Source organism: Leucoraja erinacea, chromosome 3 (genome assembly GCF_028641065.1).
Source record: "Leucoraja erinacea ecotype New England chromosome 3, Leri_hhj_1, whole genome shotgun sequence".
In the NCBI taxonomy this organism is placed as follows: Eukaryota; Metazoa; Chordata; class Chondrichthyes; order Rajiformes; family Rajidae; genus Leucoraja; species Leucoraja erinaceus.
In genome coordinates this window covers 101,476,521-101,493,877 of record NC_073379.1, presented here as the reverse complement: position 1 = coordinate 101,493,877, position 17,357 = coordinate 101,476,521, and the positions used below count along the sequence as shown (strand labels likewise).

Sequence of the window (17,357 nt, the reverse complement as noted above, 5' to 3'; positions counted from 1 at the left end):
CCTGTATCTAGCCTGTCCAACCCCTTAAGAATTTTGTAAGTTTCTATAAGATCCCCCCCTCAATCTTCTAAATTCTAGCGAGTACAAGCCGAGTCTATCCTTTAAAGGGTGTGCATGTCAAAGATACCTTGACAAATATTGATACAAATCGTATAGCAGTAGCAGTAGATGTTGCAAGAAAGCCAGAGGCTCAGGTTCAACTCAGACCTCTGATGCTGACTGTGTGGAGATTGTACACGTTCCCTATGACAACATGGGTTTTCTTCTGGATGCTCAGATTTCCTCAAACATTTGAAAGATATGTGGATTGGGTAGGTTATTTGGCCTCTTTCATTGTACCATGAAGGTGAGTGATAGAATTTGGGGGACTTGATGAGAATATGGGGAGAATGAAGAAAGAGTTAATATAGAATTAGTATAATTGGGTGGTTGATATTTGGTGTAGATTTGGGGAGCCAAAAGACCTGTGTCCATAGTGAATGACTTTATAACTCTAACTTCAGCCCACCTTAATTTGAGTTTGTAAAAAGAAAAACTTGCTATTGCAGAATTGGACTGAAAAAGATCAGTATATCGCTCAAGATTAAACTCTATCTTGCAATACCTTTGCAACTGGCAACAACTCCAAGTGCATTCCAGTATTGATGATTTTTGCTGTTCAACATCACAGACTTTTTAAGGCACTGTTGAATAAACATAAAAATAACTTTATTATGGAAATGATTCAAACATGGAAAATAAAAACAATATTCAATAATGTCAAAGAGCAAATTCTTCTCTGATTTCATATGGAATGATTGATTATTCCGAGAGCAACGCAAAAAATTAAAAAAATTGAATTGACTTGATTACCTGTGCAGTAATTTAAGTAAATTGACTATCTGTTGGGCTCTGTGATAAGAATGGACAATTCCATGAATAAGTAATTATGTCCAAACCATAAAGAAAATGCTAATTCTTTCCAATATGAATCCTGGCCAGTTTTGTGGCAGACTAATTAAGGCAAATGTGCTTTTGAATGAGTATGGATGCTTGAGTTTGCAGTACATTTGCTGTTCACCAGAGCTTTCTTAAAACACCTCAAATGCTTGAGCTGATATAAATTTAGTGCCACTCTTGTTTAAAAATGTTATAATTTTTATTATTATCGATGTCATTCTGCTGAGATTAAGAAACTATTAGGTATATATTACCTGAAGAGCCAGGCCACAAATTAAGATAAGATACAAGTATTGATTATAAAGAAACGGAAAAGTTTAAATTAAGTTTATTCAGTGAATATTTTAGTCATGGAACTACAAATGCAAAATGAAAATTGAAGTTCCTTCTGAATTTCTTCAAGATGCATCACTCCACAGAAATAGATCATGAATAGTTTTTGGAGGAAAAAAAAACCCATGAATATTTGGAATTGTTTGATAATTGTCAAAGTATTAAACTGAAGATCAAATTTCTATTGTGTACAGTGCCCCCAGTGTACAGTGTTTGGGACAAAGACCCATCATTTAATTATTTGCTTCTGTACTCCACAATTTGAGATTTGTAATAGAAAAAAAATCACACGTGTTAAAGTGCACATAGTCAGATTTTAATAAAGGCCATTTTGAAACATTTTGGTTTCACCATGTAGAAATTACCGCAGTGTTTATACATAGTTCCCCCATTTCAGAGCACCATAATGTTTGGGACACATGGCTTCACAGGCATTTATAATTGTTCAGGTGCATTTAATGCCTCCTTAATGCGGGTATCTTATAGAAACTTACAAAATTCTTATAAAATTCTTAAGGGGTTGGACAGGCTAGATGCAGGAAGATTGCTCCCGATGTTGGGGAAGTCCAGGACAAGGGGTCACAGCTTAAGGATAAGGGGGAAATCCTTTAAAACCGAGATGAGAAGAACTTTTTTCACACAGAGAGTGGTGAGTCTCTGGAGCTCTCTGCCGCAGAGGGTAGTCAAGGCCAGTTCATTGGCTATATTTAAGAGGGAGTTAGATGTGGCCCTTGTGGCTAAGGGGATCAGAGGGTATGGAGAGAAGGCAGGCACGGGATACTGAGTTGGATGATCAGCCATGAACATATTGAATGGCGGTGCAGGCTCGAAGGGCCGAATGGCCTACTCCTGCACCTAATTTCTATGTTTCTATGTTTCTATTTTTCTATGTATAAGAGAGCTCTGAGCACCTTGTCTTTCCTCCAGTCTTTCCATCACCTTTGGAAACTTTTGTTGCTGTTTATCAACATGAGGCCAAAGTTGTGCCAATGAAAGTCAAAGAAGCCATTATGAGACTGAGAAACACAAATAAAACTGTCAGAGACATCAGCAGTTTGGCGCATCAAAATCAACTGTTTGGAACATTACTAAGAAGAAAGAGAGCACTGGTGAGCTTACTAATCGTAAAGGGACTGGCAGGTCAAGGAAAACCTCCACAGCTGAAAACAGAAGAATTATCCCTATAACAAAGAGAAATCCCCAAACACCTGTCCGACAGATCAGAATCACACTTCAGGAGTCAGGTGTGGATTTGTCAATGACCACTGTCCCCAGAAGACTTCATGAACAGAAATACAGAGGCTACACTGCAAGATGCAAACCACTGGTTAGCCGCAAAAATAGGATGGCCTGGTTACAGTTTGCCAAGAAGTACTTAAAAGAGCAACCACAGTTCTGGAAAAAGGTCTTGTGGACAGATGAGACAAAGATTAACATATCAGAGTGATGGCAAGAAGAATGTATGGAGGAGAGAAGGAACTGCCCAAATCTCAAATTGAGTACAGAGGCAAATAAATAACTGATGGGTCTTTGTCCCAAACATTATGGAGGGCACTGTAAATCGTTCCAACCACTGAGCAATACATGCCACATCCACGAAACCCGAATAAATGCTGGCATTAAGTGGAAATCACAGTGTACAATTAAACCATGTAGAGAAACCGAACCAGAAAAGGCAAAGCTTTCATTTGAAAATTTGGGATATCATTTGAGCACAAACTGTATTTCCTGTAAAAAAAAAAATGCAGTGCTGGAGTAACTCAGCGGGTCAGGCAGTATCTCTAGTGAACATGAATAGGTAACAAGTAACAAGTAGCCTTTATTGTCATTCAGACCTTGTGGTCTGAATGAAATTTTCTTGCCTTGCAGTCCCCTACATATAGTAAAAATGACAAAACACACAATGAACACAAATTAACATCCACCACAGTGAGTTCACCAGGCACCTCCTCACTGTGGTGGAAGGCAAAAGTCTTAAGTCTTTGTCTCTTCCCTTCTTATTCCCCCTCTGCGCCGAGGCCGCTGCCGCTGTCCCAGCCGCCGCTGTCGTCCACTGGGCCCGCGGTCGGGTCGAGTGGCCGCTGCCGCCGGAACGTGCCCCAGCTCCGAGTTCTGGTCGCCGCTGTCCCAGCTCCGAGGCCAGGTCGTCGCTGCCGTTGCTCCAGCTCCAATGCCGTGTGGCTGTTGCCGCTGCCCCCGCTCCGAGGCCAGGCCGCCGCTGTCGCTGTCCCCGCTCCGAGGCCAGGCCGCCGCTGTCGCTGCCACAGCCGCTGCCGCCGCCGTCCCAACTCCGATGCCGGGCGGCCGCTGCCGCTGTCCCAGCTCCGAGGCCAGGCTGCCGCTGCCGCTGTCAAAGCCACCGCTGCCGCTGCCCAGCTCCGGGTTCTGGTCGCCGCTGCCCCAGCTCCGAGGCCGCCAGCTCCGCCATTAGGCCTCGGCGCAGGCGGAGACGGGGGATACGACAAAGGAAGTCGCATCCCCCGAAGGAAGAGACCAAAAACGTGTCCCCCCCCCCATACACAACATAATAAACCAAAAATCAACTAAACAGGACAAAAGAACAACACAAAAAAAGAAAAAAAAAAACAGACAGACTGCAGGTGAGCCACAGCTGCTAAGGCAGCGCCGCCATCTTTTTGATATGTGACATGATCCCGACCTAAAACATCACCTATCCATCTCCAGTGATGCTAGTTCACCAGCTAAGTTATTCACAGCTCAGACTGAGAGACATGATCCTCTCGCTTCCCCCATCTTGCAGAGACTGACTGATGTATTCAACACTTCTGGGTTTTATAGTCCCTCCGGATATATATGTATATCACTAAAGGTCTGTTCTTGACCACTTCCTGTTGTTTTGTAAATTGATTTTAGAAAAAAACACTGCCACTTACGGCTATGATTTTTGGCCGTTGCCGCTGCCCCCGCTCCGAGGCCAGGCCGCCGCTGTCGCTGTCCCCATCCCAGCCACTGCCGCCGCCGTCCCAGCTCCGATGCCGGGCGGCCGCTGCCGCTGTCCCAGCTCCGAGGCCAGGCCGCCGCCAGCGCTGTCAAAGCCACCGCTGCCACTGCCCAGCTCCGAGTTCTGGTCGCCGCTGCCCCAGCTCCGAGGCCGCCAGCTCCGCAGGCGGAGACGGGGGATACGACAAAGGAAGTTTCATCCCCCGAAGGAAGAGACCAAAAACGTGTTTCCCCCCCCCCCCAACCCCACATCCACAACATAATTAACCAAAAATCAACTAAACAGGACAAAAGAACAACACAAAAAAAGACGAAAAAAACAGACAGACTGCAGGCGAGCCGCAGCTGCTAAGGCAGCGCCGCCATCTTTTTGATATGTGACATGATCCCAACCTAAAACATCACCTATCCATCTCCAATGTTGCTAGTTCACCAACTAAGTTACTCCAGCACTTTGTGTCTTTTTTGTTTGTAACCAGCATCTGATGTTCCTTGTTTCTTTATAATTCCTGTAGTTTGGTATTACACCATAAGATTATTTTTACCTGCAGTGATTTTTCAAGCAACTCGTGCACGGTATTTTCTTCTCCTGTGTCGTGGTGTGCTGCCAGGTATTGTGCCTGTCGGTAATAATTCACACCAAGGTCACACCACAGATTGGCAGATGTAGACATCAGCGTAAGGGCTCGCATATAGCATCTAAAAAACAAATACATTCTAGTAAATAATGTAACAACTTTCCTTCATAATAAAAATATCCAAATATGTAACTGTAATTTTGATATTTTGATTCAGCATTTCAACACCAATTTAGAAGACTAAAATGTAGTCCCACCTCCCTCCCCACCTCTCAGTCTGAAGATGGGTTCCAAATCAAAACGTCATCTATTAATTTTCTCCAGTGATGCTGCCTGTCCCGCTGAGTTATTCAATGTCATATGCTGAGAGAATGGAGCAGCTGGGCTTGTACACTCTGGAGTTTAGAAGGATGAGAGGGCATCTCATTGAAGCATATAAGATTGTTAAGGGCTTGGACACACTAGAGGCAGGAAACATGATCCCGATGTTGGGGGAGTCCAGAACCAGGGGCCACAGTTTAAGAATAAGGAGTAAGCCATTTAGAAAGAAGACGAGGAAACACTTTTTCTCACAGTGAGTGGTGAGTCTGTGGAATTCTCTGCCTCAGAGGGTGGTGGAGGCAGGTTCTCAGGATGCTTTAAAGAGAGAGCTTGATTGAGTTAAAAATAGCGGAGTCGGGGGATATGGGGAGAAGGCAAGAACGGGGTACTGATTGTGGATGATCAGCCATGATCATATTGAATGGTGGTGCTGGCTCGAAGGGCCAAATGGCCAACTCCTGCACCTATTGGTGTCCATCTTCGTTGTAAAATAGCACCTCCAATTTCTTCCTTCATAATTTTTTTTGTAGCAACTATTTCTGTATTATTAAATTTGAGTTCAAGATATTCTGTTGCAGTACTTCCTGACTAAATTAAATTGTGAAATCTGGCACTAAAAATGTTAGCAATCACAACATACAAGTACTTCGATCATATTAGATGGACTAAGATGTAATTAAATTTAATTCAGTTTCCATATAATGTGCATTTTTTCCAATTCAAAATATTTAATTTGTCATTTGAATGTGCAGGCTTAAGGTAAACTCCTGCAAGGAAATCTGCACACTTCTTACTGCAGATTAGATTACTAATCGTCCCTCCATGCATTAAATACAAAATTATTGGCAAACAATCTTAAAATTGATAAAAAGGTACACAAAAAAGCTGGAGAAACTCAGCTGGTGCAGCAGCATCTATGGAGCGAAGGAAATAGGCAAAGTTTCGGGCCGAAACCCTTCTTCAGACTGATGGGGGGTGGGGGACCGGGGAGAAGAAAGGAAAAAGGAGAAGGAGCCCGAAGGCTGGGGGAATGGGAGGAGACAGCCCGGGGGCTGAGGAAGGGGAGGAGACAGCAAGGACTAACAAAATTGGGAGAATTCAATGTTCATGCCCCCAGGATGCAGACTCCCCAAGCGGAATATGAGATGCTGTTCCTCCAATTTCCGGTGTTGCTCGCTCTGGCCATGGAGGAGACCCAGGACAGAGAGGTCGGATACGGAGTGGGAGGGGAAGTTGAAGTGCTGAGCCACCGGGAGGTCAGGTTGGTTATTGCAGACCGAGCGGAGGTGTTTGGCGAAACGATCGCCCAACCTCCGCTTGGACTCACCGATATAGATCTGCTGACATATAGAGCAGCGGATGCAATAGATGAGGTTGGAGGAGATGCAGGTAAACCTCTGTCGCACCTGGAACGACTGCTTGGGTCCTTGAATGGAGTTGAGGCGGGAGGTAAAGTGGCAAGTGTTGCATCTCTTGCGGTTGCAAGGGAAAGTACCAGGGGAGGGGGTGGTACAGGAGGGAAGGGAAGAATTGACAAGGGAGTTACGGAGGGAGCGGTCTTTGCGGAAGGCAGACATGGGGGGGAGATGGGAAGATGTGGCGAGTGGTGGCGTCACGTTGGAGGTGGCAAAACTGACGGAGGATTACTTGTTGTATGTGACGGCTGGTGAGGTGAAAGGTGAGGACTAGGGGGACTCGGCCCTTGTTGCGAGTGGGGGGGATGGGGAGAGAGAGCAGCGTTGCGGGGTATGGAAGAGACCCTGGTGCAAGCCTCATCTATGGTGGAGGAAGGGAACCCCCGTTCCCTGAAGAATGAGGACATTTCAGATGCCCCGGTGTGGAACGCCTCATCCTGGGAGCAGATGCGGCGTAGACGGAGGAATTGGGAGTAGGGGATGGAGTTCTTACAGGAAGCAGGGTGGGAAGAAGTGTAGTCCAGATAGCCATGGGAGTCAGTAGGTTTGTGGTGGAATGGCAGAGTGGGTGAATCTCTCTGGAACTCTCTGCCACAGAGGGTAGTTGAGGCCAGTTCATTGGCTATATTTAAGAGGGAGTTAGATGTGGCCCTTGTGGCCAAGGGGATCAGAGGGTATGGAGAGAAGGCAGGTACGGGATACTGAGTTGGATGATCAGCCATGATCATATTAAATGGCGGTGCAGGCTCGAAGGGCCGAAATGCCTACTCCTGCACCTAATTTCTATGTTTCTATGTTTATAATGAATGTGATAAAGCTCTTTTAAAATTTTAAAATGCGACAACTTATTAAATTGAAAATAATTTACCTTCCTCCAAGGGAAAGTAGCTCACTTTTGTTTAAAGTGTGCACATTAGTTTTTTCAATCTGTGCAAAGAGAACAAAATGGACTTCAACATTAACTTTTGCTGGTGACAGAACATGGAGTGTGGTACATGTGTCTCCAATTAGCTTCCAAAGACAGGATACATCAGGTCGATATTGCACTGCACTACAATAAAAGGAAACAAAAAATAATAAATATTGTCACTTAAGAAAGAACAGGGAGTGCGTGGCTGTTGCTGCTGATCATTTTGTGGCATAGGCGCCTGGCCTCCATTGTCTTGAATTTCATGCTGTCATTCATGGTGCTTCATACCTGCCTGGAGGTCCTTTCTCCATCTCCTCTGGTCCTCAGCAGCCACTTCCTAGTTGTCAGTGCAAATGTTCAAATTTGTCATAACTCTTTTGATTGTATCCTTGTGGCAAATCTTTGATGGAATTTAACTGGGACCAGTGCAAACTAATGCATTTTGGGAAGTTAAACCACAACCGGAGATATACAGTGAATGGAAGAACCTGGGGAGTGTTGTGGAACAGAGACCCAGTGATATGAATACATAGTTCCCTGAAAATTACAACAGAGGTAAACGGGGCAGCAAGGAAAATGTATGACATGGCTGCCTTCATGTGCTGCGGCATTAAGTACAATAGTTCTGGTCGCTATGCTATACGAATGATGTGATTAAGCCAGAGCGTATGCAGGAAGGATTTGCAAGGTTGTTATCTGGATTGTAAGGTTTAAGCTATAAGAAGAGATCGTATAGACCAGGTCCATTTACTTTGGAGCAAAGAATGCTGAGATTACCTGATAGAGGTATATACAATTGTGAGAGGCATAGACAGTAGAGAGTGGGTATCTTTTTCCTGTGGCAAATATTTTTACCAACTAGAGGCTTTAGGATTAAGGTGAGAGGAACGAGATTTAAAGGGGATTGAGCAGAAGATTTTTCTAACAAAGAGGTAGTTGGTATCTGCAATGAGCTCCCAGAGGTGATAGAGGCAGGAACAGTAACAACATTTAAGAGACATCTGGACTGGTTGAACAAGACATGGAGTGATATGAAATAAATGTAGCAAGATGGATTAGTATAGAAAGACATGATGGTCAGAAGAGATGCTTCGGCTGAAAGGCAAGTGAGATGCTATGCACCTCCATGACTTTAGAACTGGTCATAATGGACCTACCTTTGAAAAGAGAGCACCTGTGGAAATGCTTAACTAATTCAATTCAAGGATTATTTAATAAGTATTGCAAGAATGAGAAGATGATGCGTCAAAATGATTAATTCAAAGCCATGTCTGCTAAAGAAAGCAAAAAATGGCAGGAAATCTGATTAAAGGAGAAAAAGAGAAAATAAACTTTAGAATTCAATTAAAAAAAAAAATATTTGATATAAAACCTGATGAAATTAAACTTCGCACTTGCAATAGTTATTTTTTCATTGGAAACCAAAAAGTGGAAATTTAAAACTCTTGATTCACATTTAACTCACATTTAAAATGTGCTGCTTCACTTCTCTCCTTCTTAGGCATGCAGGTGCAGCAGGCAGTGAAGAAAGCGAATGGTATGTTAACATTCATAGCAAAAAAATTTGAGTACAAGAGCAGGGAGGTTCTACTGCAGTTGGGTACAGGGTCTTGGTAAGATACAAGATACATTTAATTGTCATTTGGACCCCTTGAGGTCCAAACGAAATGCCGTTTCTGCAGCCATACATTACAAACAAATAGACGCAAGACACAACATAATTTACATAAACATCCATCACATTGCTGTGATGGAAGGCCAAAAAAACGTATCTCTCCACTGCACTCTCCCCCCCCCGATGTCAGATTCAAAGTCAAAGCCCCCGGCTGGCGATGGCGATTGTCCCGCGGCCATTAAAGCCACGCCGGGTGGTGCGAGGTCGCATACCGGGTCTTGGTGTTAGAGCCCCCGGCGTGCGCTCGCAGAGTCCCGCGGCCATTCCAAGCCGCGCGGGGCGGTGATGTCAGGCCCCGCTCCAGGAGCTCTTCGACCCCGCAACTCGGGCGGGAGAAGTCGCCGTTGCGGGAGCCCTGAAAAGCGGTCTCCCTCCAGGGACCCGCGGGCTCCCGGTGCCGCCGTCCGCAGACCCGCAGTTGCAGCCTCCGAATCTCCGGAGGTCGGGCCGCAGCAGCAGCAGCGCTCCACCACCGCTCCACCCGCTCTGGACTCGGCCAGCTCCACGACGGTGAGGTGAGTCGTCGGCACCAGAGTCCCCGGTCTCTTCCTGGTGGAGGCCGCTCCTCGTTGCAGCCCCAACGACAACGCTGGGACCCCACCCGACAAAGAAAAGGTCGGGTCTCCCGTGCAGGGAGAGATTTAAAAAAATATTTCCCCCCCCCCCTCCCACCCCACCCCCCCCCCCCCCCACACACACACACCCCAACAAAAAATAACAAAAACTACATTTAAACACAGACTAAGACCACACCTGGAGTATTGCGTACAGTTTTGGTCTCCAAATCTGAGGAAAGACATTCTTGCCACAGAGGGAGTACAGAGAAGGTTCACCAGACTGATTCCTGGGATGTCAGGACTTTCATATGAAGAAAGACTGGATAGACTTGGCTTGTACTCGCTAGAATTTAGAAGATTGAGGGAGGGATCTTATAGAAACTTACAAAATTCTTAAGGGGTTGGACAGGATAGGTGCAGGAAGATTGTTCCCGATGTTGGGGAAGTCCAGGACAAGGGGTCACAGTTTAAGTATAAAGGGGAAATCCTTTAGGACCGAGATAAGAGAAAAACATTTTTCACACAGAGAGTGGTGAATCTCTGGAACTCTCTGCCACAAAAGGTAGTTGAGGCCAGTTCATTGGCTATATTTACGAGGGAGTTAGATGTGGCCCTTGTGGCTAAAGGGATCAGGGAGTATGGAGAGAAGGCAGGTACAGGATACTGAGTTGGATGATCAGCCATGATCATATTGAATGGCGGTGCAGGCTCGAAGGGCTGAATGGCCTACTACTGCACCTATTTTCTATGTTTCTATGTTCTATAGTAGTCACAAAAGGAATTTACCTTGGTGCTTTGCTCGCAAGTAACAACACGATATGCAGTAGACAATTAAAATATCTATCTATCTATCTATCGCGACTCCGGATTGTCAAAGCTGCCACAGCCAGACATAAAAAGAGTTTTTATCCACGAGTAGTTGCTCTAATCAACAGCCAAAAATCTGTAGCCTCACTTTCATCTGGTATTTTGTTGGATCACATGCTTGATCAATGGTGTTTTATCATGAATGTTTTATTATTATTAATGTTTAGTGTTTTCTGAGTCATTCGTAACTGTCACTGTATGTCATGTTGATACTTGTGGGCGGAGCACCAAGGCAAATTCCTTGTATGTGAATACTTGGCCAATAAACTTACTTACTATATATCACTAAAACTCTCATTGTGTTTGATTCTATGCGTGCGTGCCTGTTCGATGATCCCGGAACTACGCCAAAACGATACACGGTAGCGCTAAAATCTTTGCAATTGTCCTGTGGTGGTTTGTATCACGTTTCGTTCAGATTGATGTTATATTTTTGTAAAACCATTTATTTGCTGTGCTTTATTTCAAACCAACCACCACCAATAAACATTTGCAGTGCTTTATTTCAAACCAACCATTTTCATTTCCAAACCACATTAAGGGCACTCAAGGTCAGTAAAACCACACTCACAGTTTAGTAGACATGTGTTCAGTTATTCACAGCTCAGACTGAGAGACATGACCCTCTCGCTTCCCCCATGTTGCAGAGACTGACTGATGCATTCAACACTTCTGGGTTTTATAGTCCCTCCGGATATATATGTATATTACTAAAAGTCTGATCTTGACCACTTCCTGTTGTTCTGTAAATTGATTTCAGAAAAAAACACTGCCATTTACGGCTGTGATTTTTGGCCATATTACTCAGAGTCCCCCTCCGCTGTGCAGGACAAGTGGATTTTCCCATCGATGAATATTAAACGAGTTATTAGTGTTTAAAAAATGTTGAGATTCTTTCTCTTGAAGGCATACATACAAGATGAGATCGCCATTTTTAGATCGCCATTTTGATCTAATACTTCCGTGTGTACTTGACTGGCGTCACAACAGGGAACCAATGGGCCCACGGGTCATCTAGTTATAATCTAAATATGTGAAGTATGAAATGTTATACCAGAGCAAAAGGAGGTTACAGAATTTTGGCTGTTGAGTAGAGTAAAAGATTCTAGTTCAAAAATATCTGTTTTCATTTAACTACTTGTTTTATTTTTACTCACCCAGCTAAGTACTGAAGTGCCTGTTCAGCTGAATCCAAAGCTCTCCCATCCAAATAATCCTTGAGGGCATTTCGTGACATCATTAAGTAGCATTCACCTAGGCCTAAACAATAAAATGAAAACAGTTTGAGTTGTGGGTGCTTATATACTTAAAACAGATTTGAGGATCCAATTTTTAAAAATACAGCCAACATAATATTCCGAATATTTTGCAACAATATTGGAAAAATAACATACAGATTAGATTGGCTGCCGTTAATTTCTCCACTTTCACACTGTATGCTTCTATGAACTTTATTGGTGAATGAAAAGATTCCTGGCATCATTCTGAGTAATTATAATAGAAACATAGAAAATAGGTGCAGGAGGAGACCATTCAGCCCTTCAAGCCAGCACCGCCATTCATTGTGATCATGGCTGATCATTCCCAATCAATAACCCGTGCCTACCTTCTCCCCATATCCCTTGAATCCACTAGCCCCTAGCTCTAACTAACTCTCTCTTAAATCCATCCAGTGATTTGACCTCCACTGCCCTCTGTGGCAGGGAATTCCATAAATTCACAACTCTCAGGGTGAAAACGTTTTTTTCTTACCTCAGTCTTAAATGGCCTCCCCTTTAGTCTAAGACTGTGGCCCCTGGTTCTGGACTCGCCCAACATTGGGAACATTTTTCCTTCATCTAGACTGTCCAGTCCTTTTATAATTTTATGTTTCTATAAGATCCCCCTCATCCTTCTAATCTCCAGTGAATACAAGCCTAGTCTTTTCAATCTTTCCTCATATGACAGTCCCGCCATCCCAGGGATCAATCTCGTGAACCTACGCTGCGCTGCCTCAATCACAAGGATGTCCTTCCTCAAATTAGGAGACTAAATGAGGAGACCCGACTCGGCCCTGGAGCTGTGGCGGCGGCAGCGGCAGCAGCAGCGGTAGCAGAGACACGACTCGGCCTCGAAGCTGTGGCAGAGGCAGCGACCACCCGCGGAGTTTGAACCGTCGCCTCGCCGCAGAGGGAGAACAAAGAGGGAAGAGCCAGACTTTAAGATTTTGCCTTCCACCACAGTGAGGAGGTGTTTGGTGAACTCACTGTGGTGGATGTTAAATTTGTGTTGACTATGTGTTTTTGTCATTTTTTAAAATTATATGTATGACTGCAGGGAAACAAAATTTCGTTCAGACCGAAAGGTCTGAATGACAATAAACGAATCTAATCTAAAACTGTACGCAATACTCCAGATGGGGTCTTACCAGAGCCCTATATAACTGCAGAAGAACCTCTCTACTCCTATACTGAAATCCTCTTGTTATGAAGGCCAACATTCCATTAGCTTTCTTCACTGCCTGCTGTACCTGCAAACCAACTTTCAGTGACTGGTGTACAAGGACATCCAGGTCTCGCTGTACCTCCCCCTTACCTAAACCCATTGAGATAATAATCTGCCCCCTTGTTTTTGCCACCAAAGTGGATAACCTCACATTTATCTATATTATACTGCATCTGCAATGCATCTGCCCACTCACTCAACCTGTCCAGGTCACCCCGCAACCTCCTAACATCCTCTTCACAGTTCACACTGCCAACCAGCATTGTGTCAACCGCAAATTTGCTAGTGTTGCTTCTAATTCCCTCTTCCAAATCATTAATATATATGGTAAACAGTTGCGGCCCCAACACCGAGCCTTGCGGCACTCCACTCGCCACTGCCTGCCATTCTGAAAAGGACCCGTTCACTCCTACTCTTTGCTCTTTCCTGTCTGCCAACCAATTTTCTATCCATGTCAACACCCTACCCCCAATACCATGTGCTCTAATTTTAGTCACAAGTCTCCCGTGCGGGACCTTATCAAAGGCTTTCTGAAAGTCTAGATACACTACATCCACTGGCTCCCCTTCATCCATTTTACTTGTCACATCCTCAAAAAATTCCAGATTTTCCTTTCATAAACCCATGCTGACTTGGACTAATCCTTTTACTGCTATCCAAATATCCCATTATTACCTCTTTAATAATTGACTCCAGCATCTTTCCCACCACCGAAGTCAGGCTAACTGGTCTGTAATTCCCCATTTTCTCTATATATAACAATTACAGCACGGAAACAGGCCATCTCGGCCCTTCTAGTCCGTGTTGAACACGTATTCTCCCCTAGTCCCATCTACCTGCACTCAGACCATAACCCTCCATTCCTTCCCTGTCCATATAACTATCCAATTTATTTTTAAATGATAAAATCGAACCTGCCTCCACCACCTTCACTGGAAGCTCACCTTCTCTCGCTCCTTTCTTGAAAAGTGGGATAACATTAGCTATCCTCCAATCCACAGGAACTGATCCTGAATCTATTGAACATTGGAAAATGATCACCAATGCGTCCACTATTTCTAGAGCCACCTCCCTGAGGACCCTGGGATGCAGACCATCAGGCCCAGGGGATTTATCATCCTTCAGTCCCATTAGCCTACCCAATACTATTTCTCGCCTAATGAAAATATCTTTCAGTTCCTCTACCCCCTTAGATCTTATGAATACTACCATACTCCGAGGAGAGCAAAGATTTCTTACTTTTCCCCATCTCAGTTCGAACGTTTTCTTACATGCTATTAATCTTAACTATGTTGCAAAGGTCTAATCATACTTGAAAGAAGCACCCTAATTTCAATCACACTAGTCAGCCATAACCTCCTCTTTAACTCATCTATGCTGACATCCCTGATTAACCCGTGTCTACCAAAATGAAGATGTATATTGATCCTTGGAATGTACTCCAACTACTTTTTCTCTACCAAAGCTAAACGACCTGTGCTGCAATTACTCATTTTTTAAGCAGCAGCATAATGTTAGCAATTCTCTAATCCTCTGGCATCATTCCTGTTACTAAGAAGTGGATCTCCAAGATTTTCTTCCTTTCATCTCTGTGATATATATTTATGCGCGACTCAGAATTTATCAATTTTCAATGATGCTAAACCCGTTCCATACTTCCTCTTTTTATCTACTACCATTAATACAACTTGTACATTTTTCAATAATGATCCTCTGCTTTAGCCTCCCCCCCCCCCCCCCCCCCCCCCCCACCACCTTATCCATCTTCTGAACATTTGTCTGCTCTTGAATTCTGATTATTCTTTCAATAATGCTGCACAGAAGGGGAAATAGGCAAAGATGCATCAATGTTCAGGTATGACCGACATTTGAAATATGAAACAATTATAGAAAATACTTAGAAAAAAATCAGCTGTTGAAAGTGTTTTATATTCCATCTTTAAATGAAGATGTTGGTCAGGTATTCTGTTTGAAAATTACAATGTGTTATCAATTTGGCATTATATGCTGATTAGTGTCACTATTGGATTGGTCATTTCCATGTTTTTTCGCACCACCTTTGTGGTTCATTACTATAAGTAATCTGCTTTGATAGACCAAACAGCATTTGCCATAATTGGGCATAAAATGCACATATACATTGTGAAATCCATTTTGAAGCTTTTAGGACATTTGTGGCACTCCTAAAATAGATACGTACAAACATTATTTTGACTCACTGGTGTGCACCAATCAACAAGAAATGCATAACATGTATTTCAGAATTGTTATGAAGGGAAATTAAATAAAAATACCTTTGAGAGCTGGCACGTAGTTTTCCGACTTTTGAATTATCTGTGTATACTCTGCAACTGCATCTGCATACTTGCCAAGAATCTGCTTGATGAGGGCTATCTTGTAAATGTTGTACACAGCATCTGGGTTGAGTTCATTGGCTTTTGTGAAGGCCTTTAGAGCAGCAGTGTAGCCTCCTCTGCTGAGATAAGCCTCTCCTAAACATTCCCAGCAATTTGAGTCTATTGGGTCTGCCCTCAAAGCTGCTTGTAAGCTTTAAAGAATAACAGATTGTTAACTTGACTGTTATGATCAAAACCAACCTTCAATACAACAACATATTTCAATGAAATATCATTGGAATTATCTGCGTGAAGCCATTTCCTGTTACCTTCAATATTTCAATCTCTCAATTGCAAAGGGAATATTTTAAACTCAGTCATTGTTATGACACATTGAAATATTCCACATTACCAAATAAGGATTTTGAACTATTATTAAAAAAAACAAATATAAAAGTTTACTGAATAGTTCACAACATCTATTTTAAATATTAATTCTTCCATCAAATGGTTTTAGATGACCCAATTATTTAGAGTAGTTCATGCAACGATAGATTTAAAACGTCTTCCAGACAAGGAGAGGGCTTAAAAAAAGCGTAAATAAATTTGGTTAGTCTTTCCCAAACCTCCCCAACTTCTCAAAATTCCTCAAAGCCCACAAGACCAAATGTTTAGCTGTCTGCAGATTTCTTCCATCGCCAATCTTTTCATCATCTGGACACCCATTCTAATCTGTGCCACTGCCATTTCCCCACCAGCTGTCTCTTATTATCCATAAATCCCAATTCCCCATTTACTTCATTGAAAGTTCCCTTAGGAAACTGCTGATTACCCAATGCTCAAAGAAACATCTCTTACTCTGCAACAGCTTGGGAATTCTGGTTCACTCTCAGGTGATAAAGTCCTCGCCTAAGCCACGCCCATTTGGCAGCTCCAGCACTCGACTGATCAGTCACTATTCTCAGAACTGCGAGAGCGGTTTCCTAAAAGAAAAGACAAGTCGAAAAAATGTCCAATGCTTTGCTAATTAATACAAATGAATGTCTGAACATAATTTCAGTGCAGTAAACTTTACTGAATGACTTTAAAGCATCAAATTAAAATGTCAGCCTGTTACTTTGTGACTATTGCTATTGGAAAGTTATACTAGACCAAGGGGGACCGTTGGGTCCCGTCCCCTCAACATGCGGTTGCAACGGGAGGGGGCAGCCTGCGGCATCACACACACACACTAACCAACCCCCCACATGCACAATAACCCCCCCCCCCCCACACACACACTAACCACCTCCACACACACACACACACCACATTCATATTATATTAATATTATTCATTCACTCCTTGTACCCCATCCCCCACCCTATCCACTCACGCATAGCTCCCAACTCGTAGGCGTGGCTAGAGATGAAGGGGGGTAGAGAGAGAGAGGGACACAGAAGCACAGACAGGGACACAGAGGCACGGAGAGGTACACAGGGGCACGGAGAGGGACACAGGGGCACGGAGAGGGGCACAGAGAGGGACAGAGAGGGACAGAGAGGGAGAGTGGAGGAGGGGAGTGGGGTGGGCGTGGGGGGATGGAGGGGGAGGGGATGTCACAGGGGAGGGCTTGTTCCTGAACGCAATACTCTGTTGCTCCAAGCTCCAGGGACATGGAGAAGGCAGAGACAGTGAGAGGGGAGCTTGCTGCCTTTTGGAGCTGGGGTTTCAAATTTGCGGCGTCTTTTTGAGACAGGGAGACGGCAGAGACAGGGAGAGGGATGCGGGCGGATGTGGACTCAAGGGAGGCCGCGGGCGGGTGGTCATGAACTCGAGGACCCCAAGCGAGGGGGCGCTCAAGGGCAGAGACAGAGAGAGGGCTGCGGGCGGACGTGGACTCGATGGATGCGGCGGGCAGGTGGTCATAGACCCGAGGACCCTGAGCACGGGGTGTACGGTCGGCCGAGTGGGGCCACTACGAGTGGGCGTGCCCACGGCG

General features: G+C 44.2%; 1 protein-coding gene across 2 annotated transcripts in view; it reads right to left on the bottom strand.

Moving 5' to 3' along the window:
• The window catches only part of skic3 (SKI3 subunit of superkiller complex), a 136,499-nt gene that overhangs the window by 52,884 nt on the left and 66,258 nt on the right, over positions 1 to 17,357 (bottom strand). For both annotated transcript variants that reach the window (XM_055633324.1, XM_055633323.1), the window contains exons 16-21: positions 16,235 to 16,359; positions 15,335 to 15,588; positions 11,714 to 11,816; positions 7,416 to 7,598; positions 4,779 to 4,932; positions 605 to 683 (exon numbers count right to left, since the gene is read on the bottom strand). In XM_055633324.1, the coding sequence (XP_055489299.1) occupies positions 605 to 683; positions 4,779 to 4,932; positions 7,416 to 7,598; positions 11,714 to 11,816; positions 15,335 to 15,588; positions 16,235 to 16,359 (898 nt within the window). The remainder of the gene's footprint in view (positions 1 to 604; positions 684 to 4,778; positions 4,933 to 7,415; positions 7,599 to 11,713; positions 11,817 to 15,334; positions 15,589 to 16,234; positions 16,360 to 17,357) is intronic.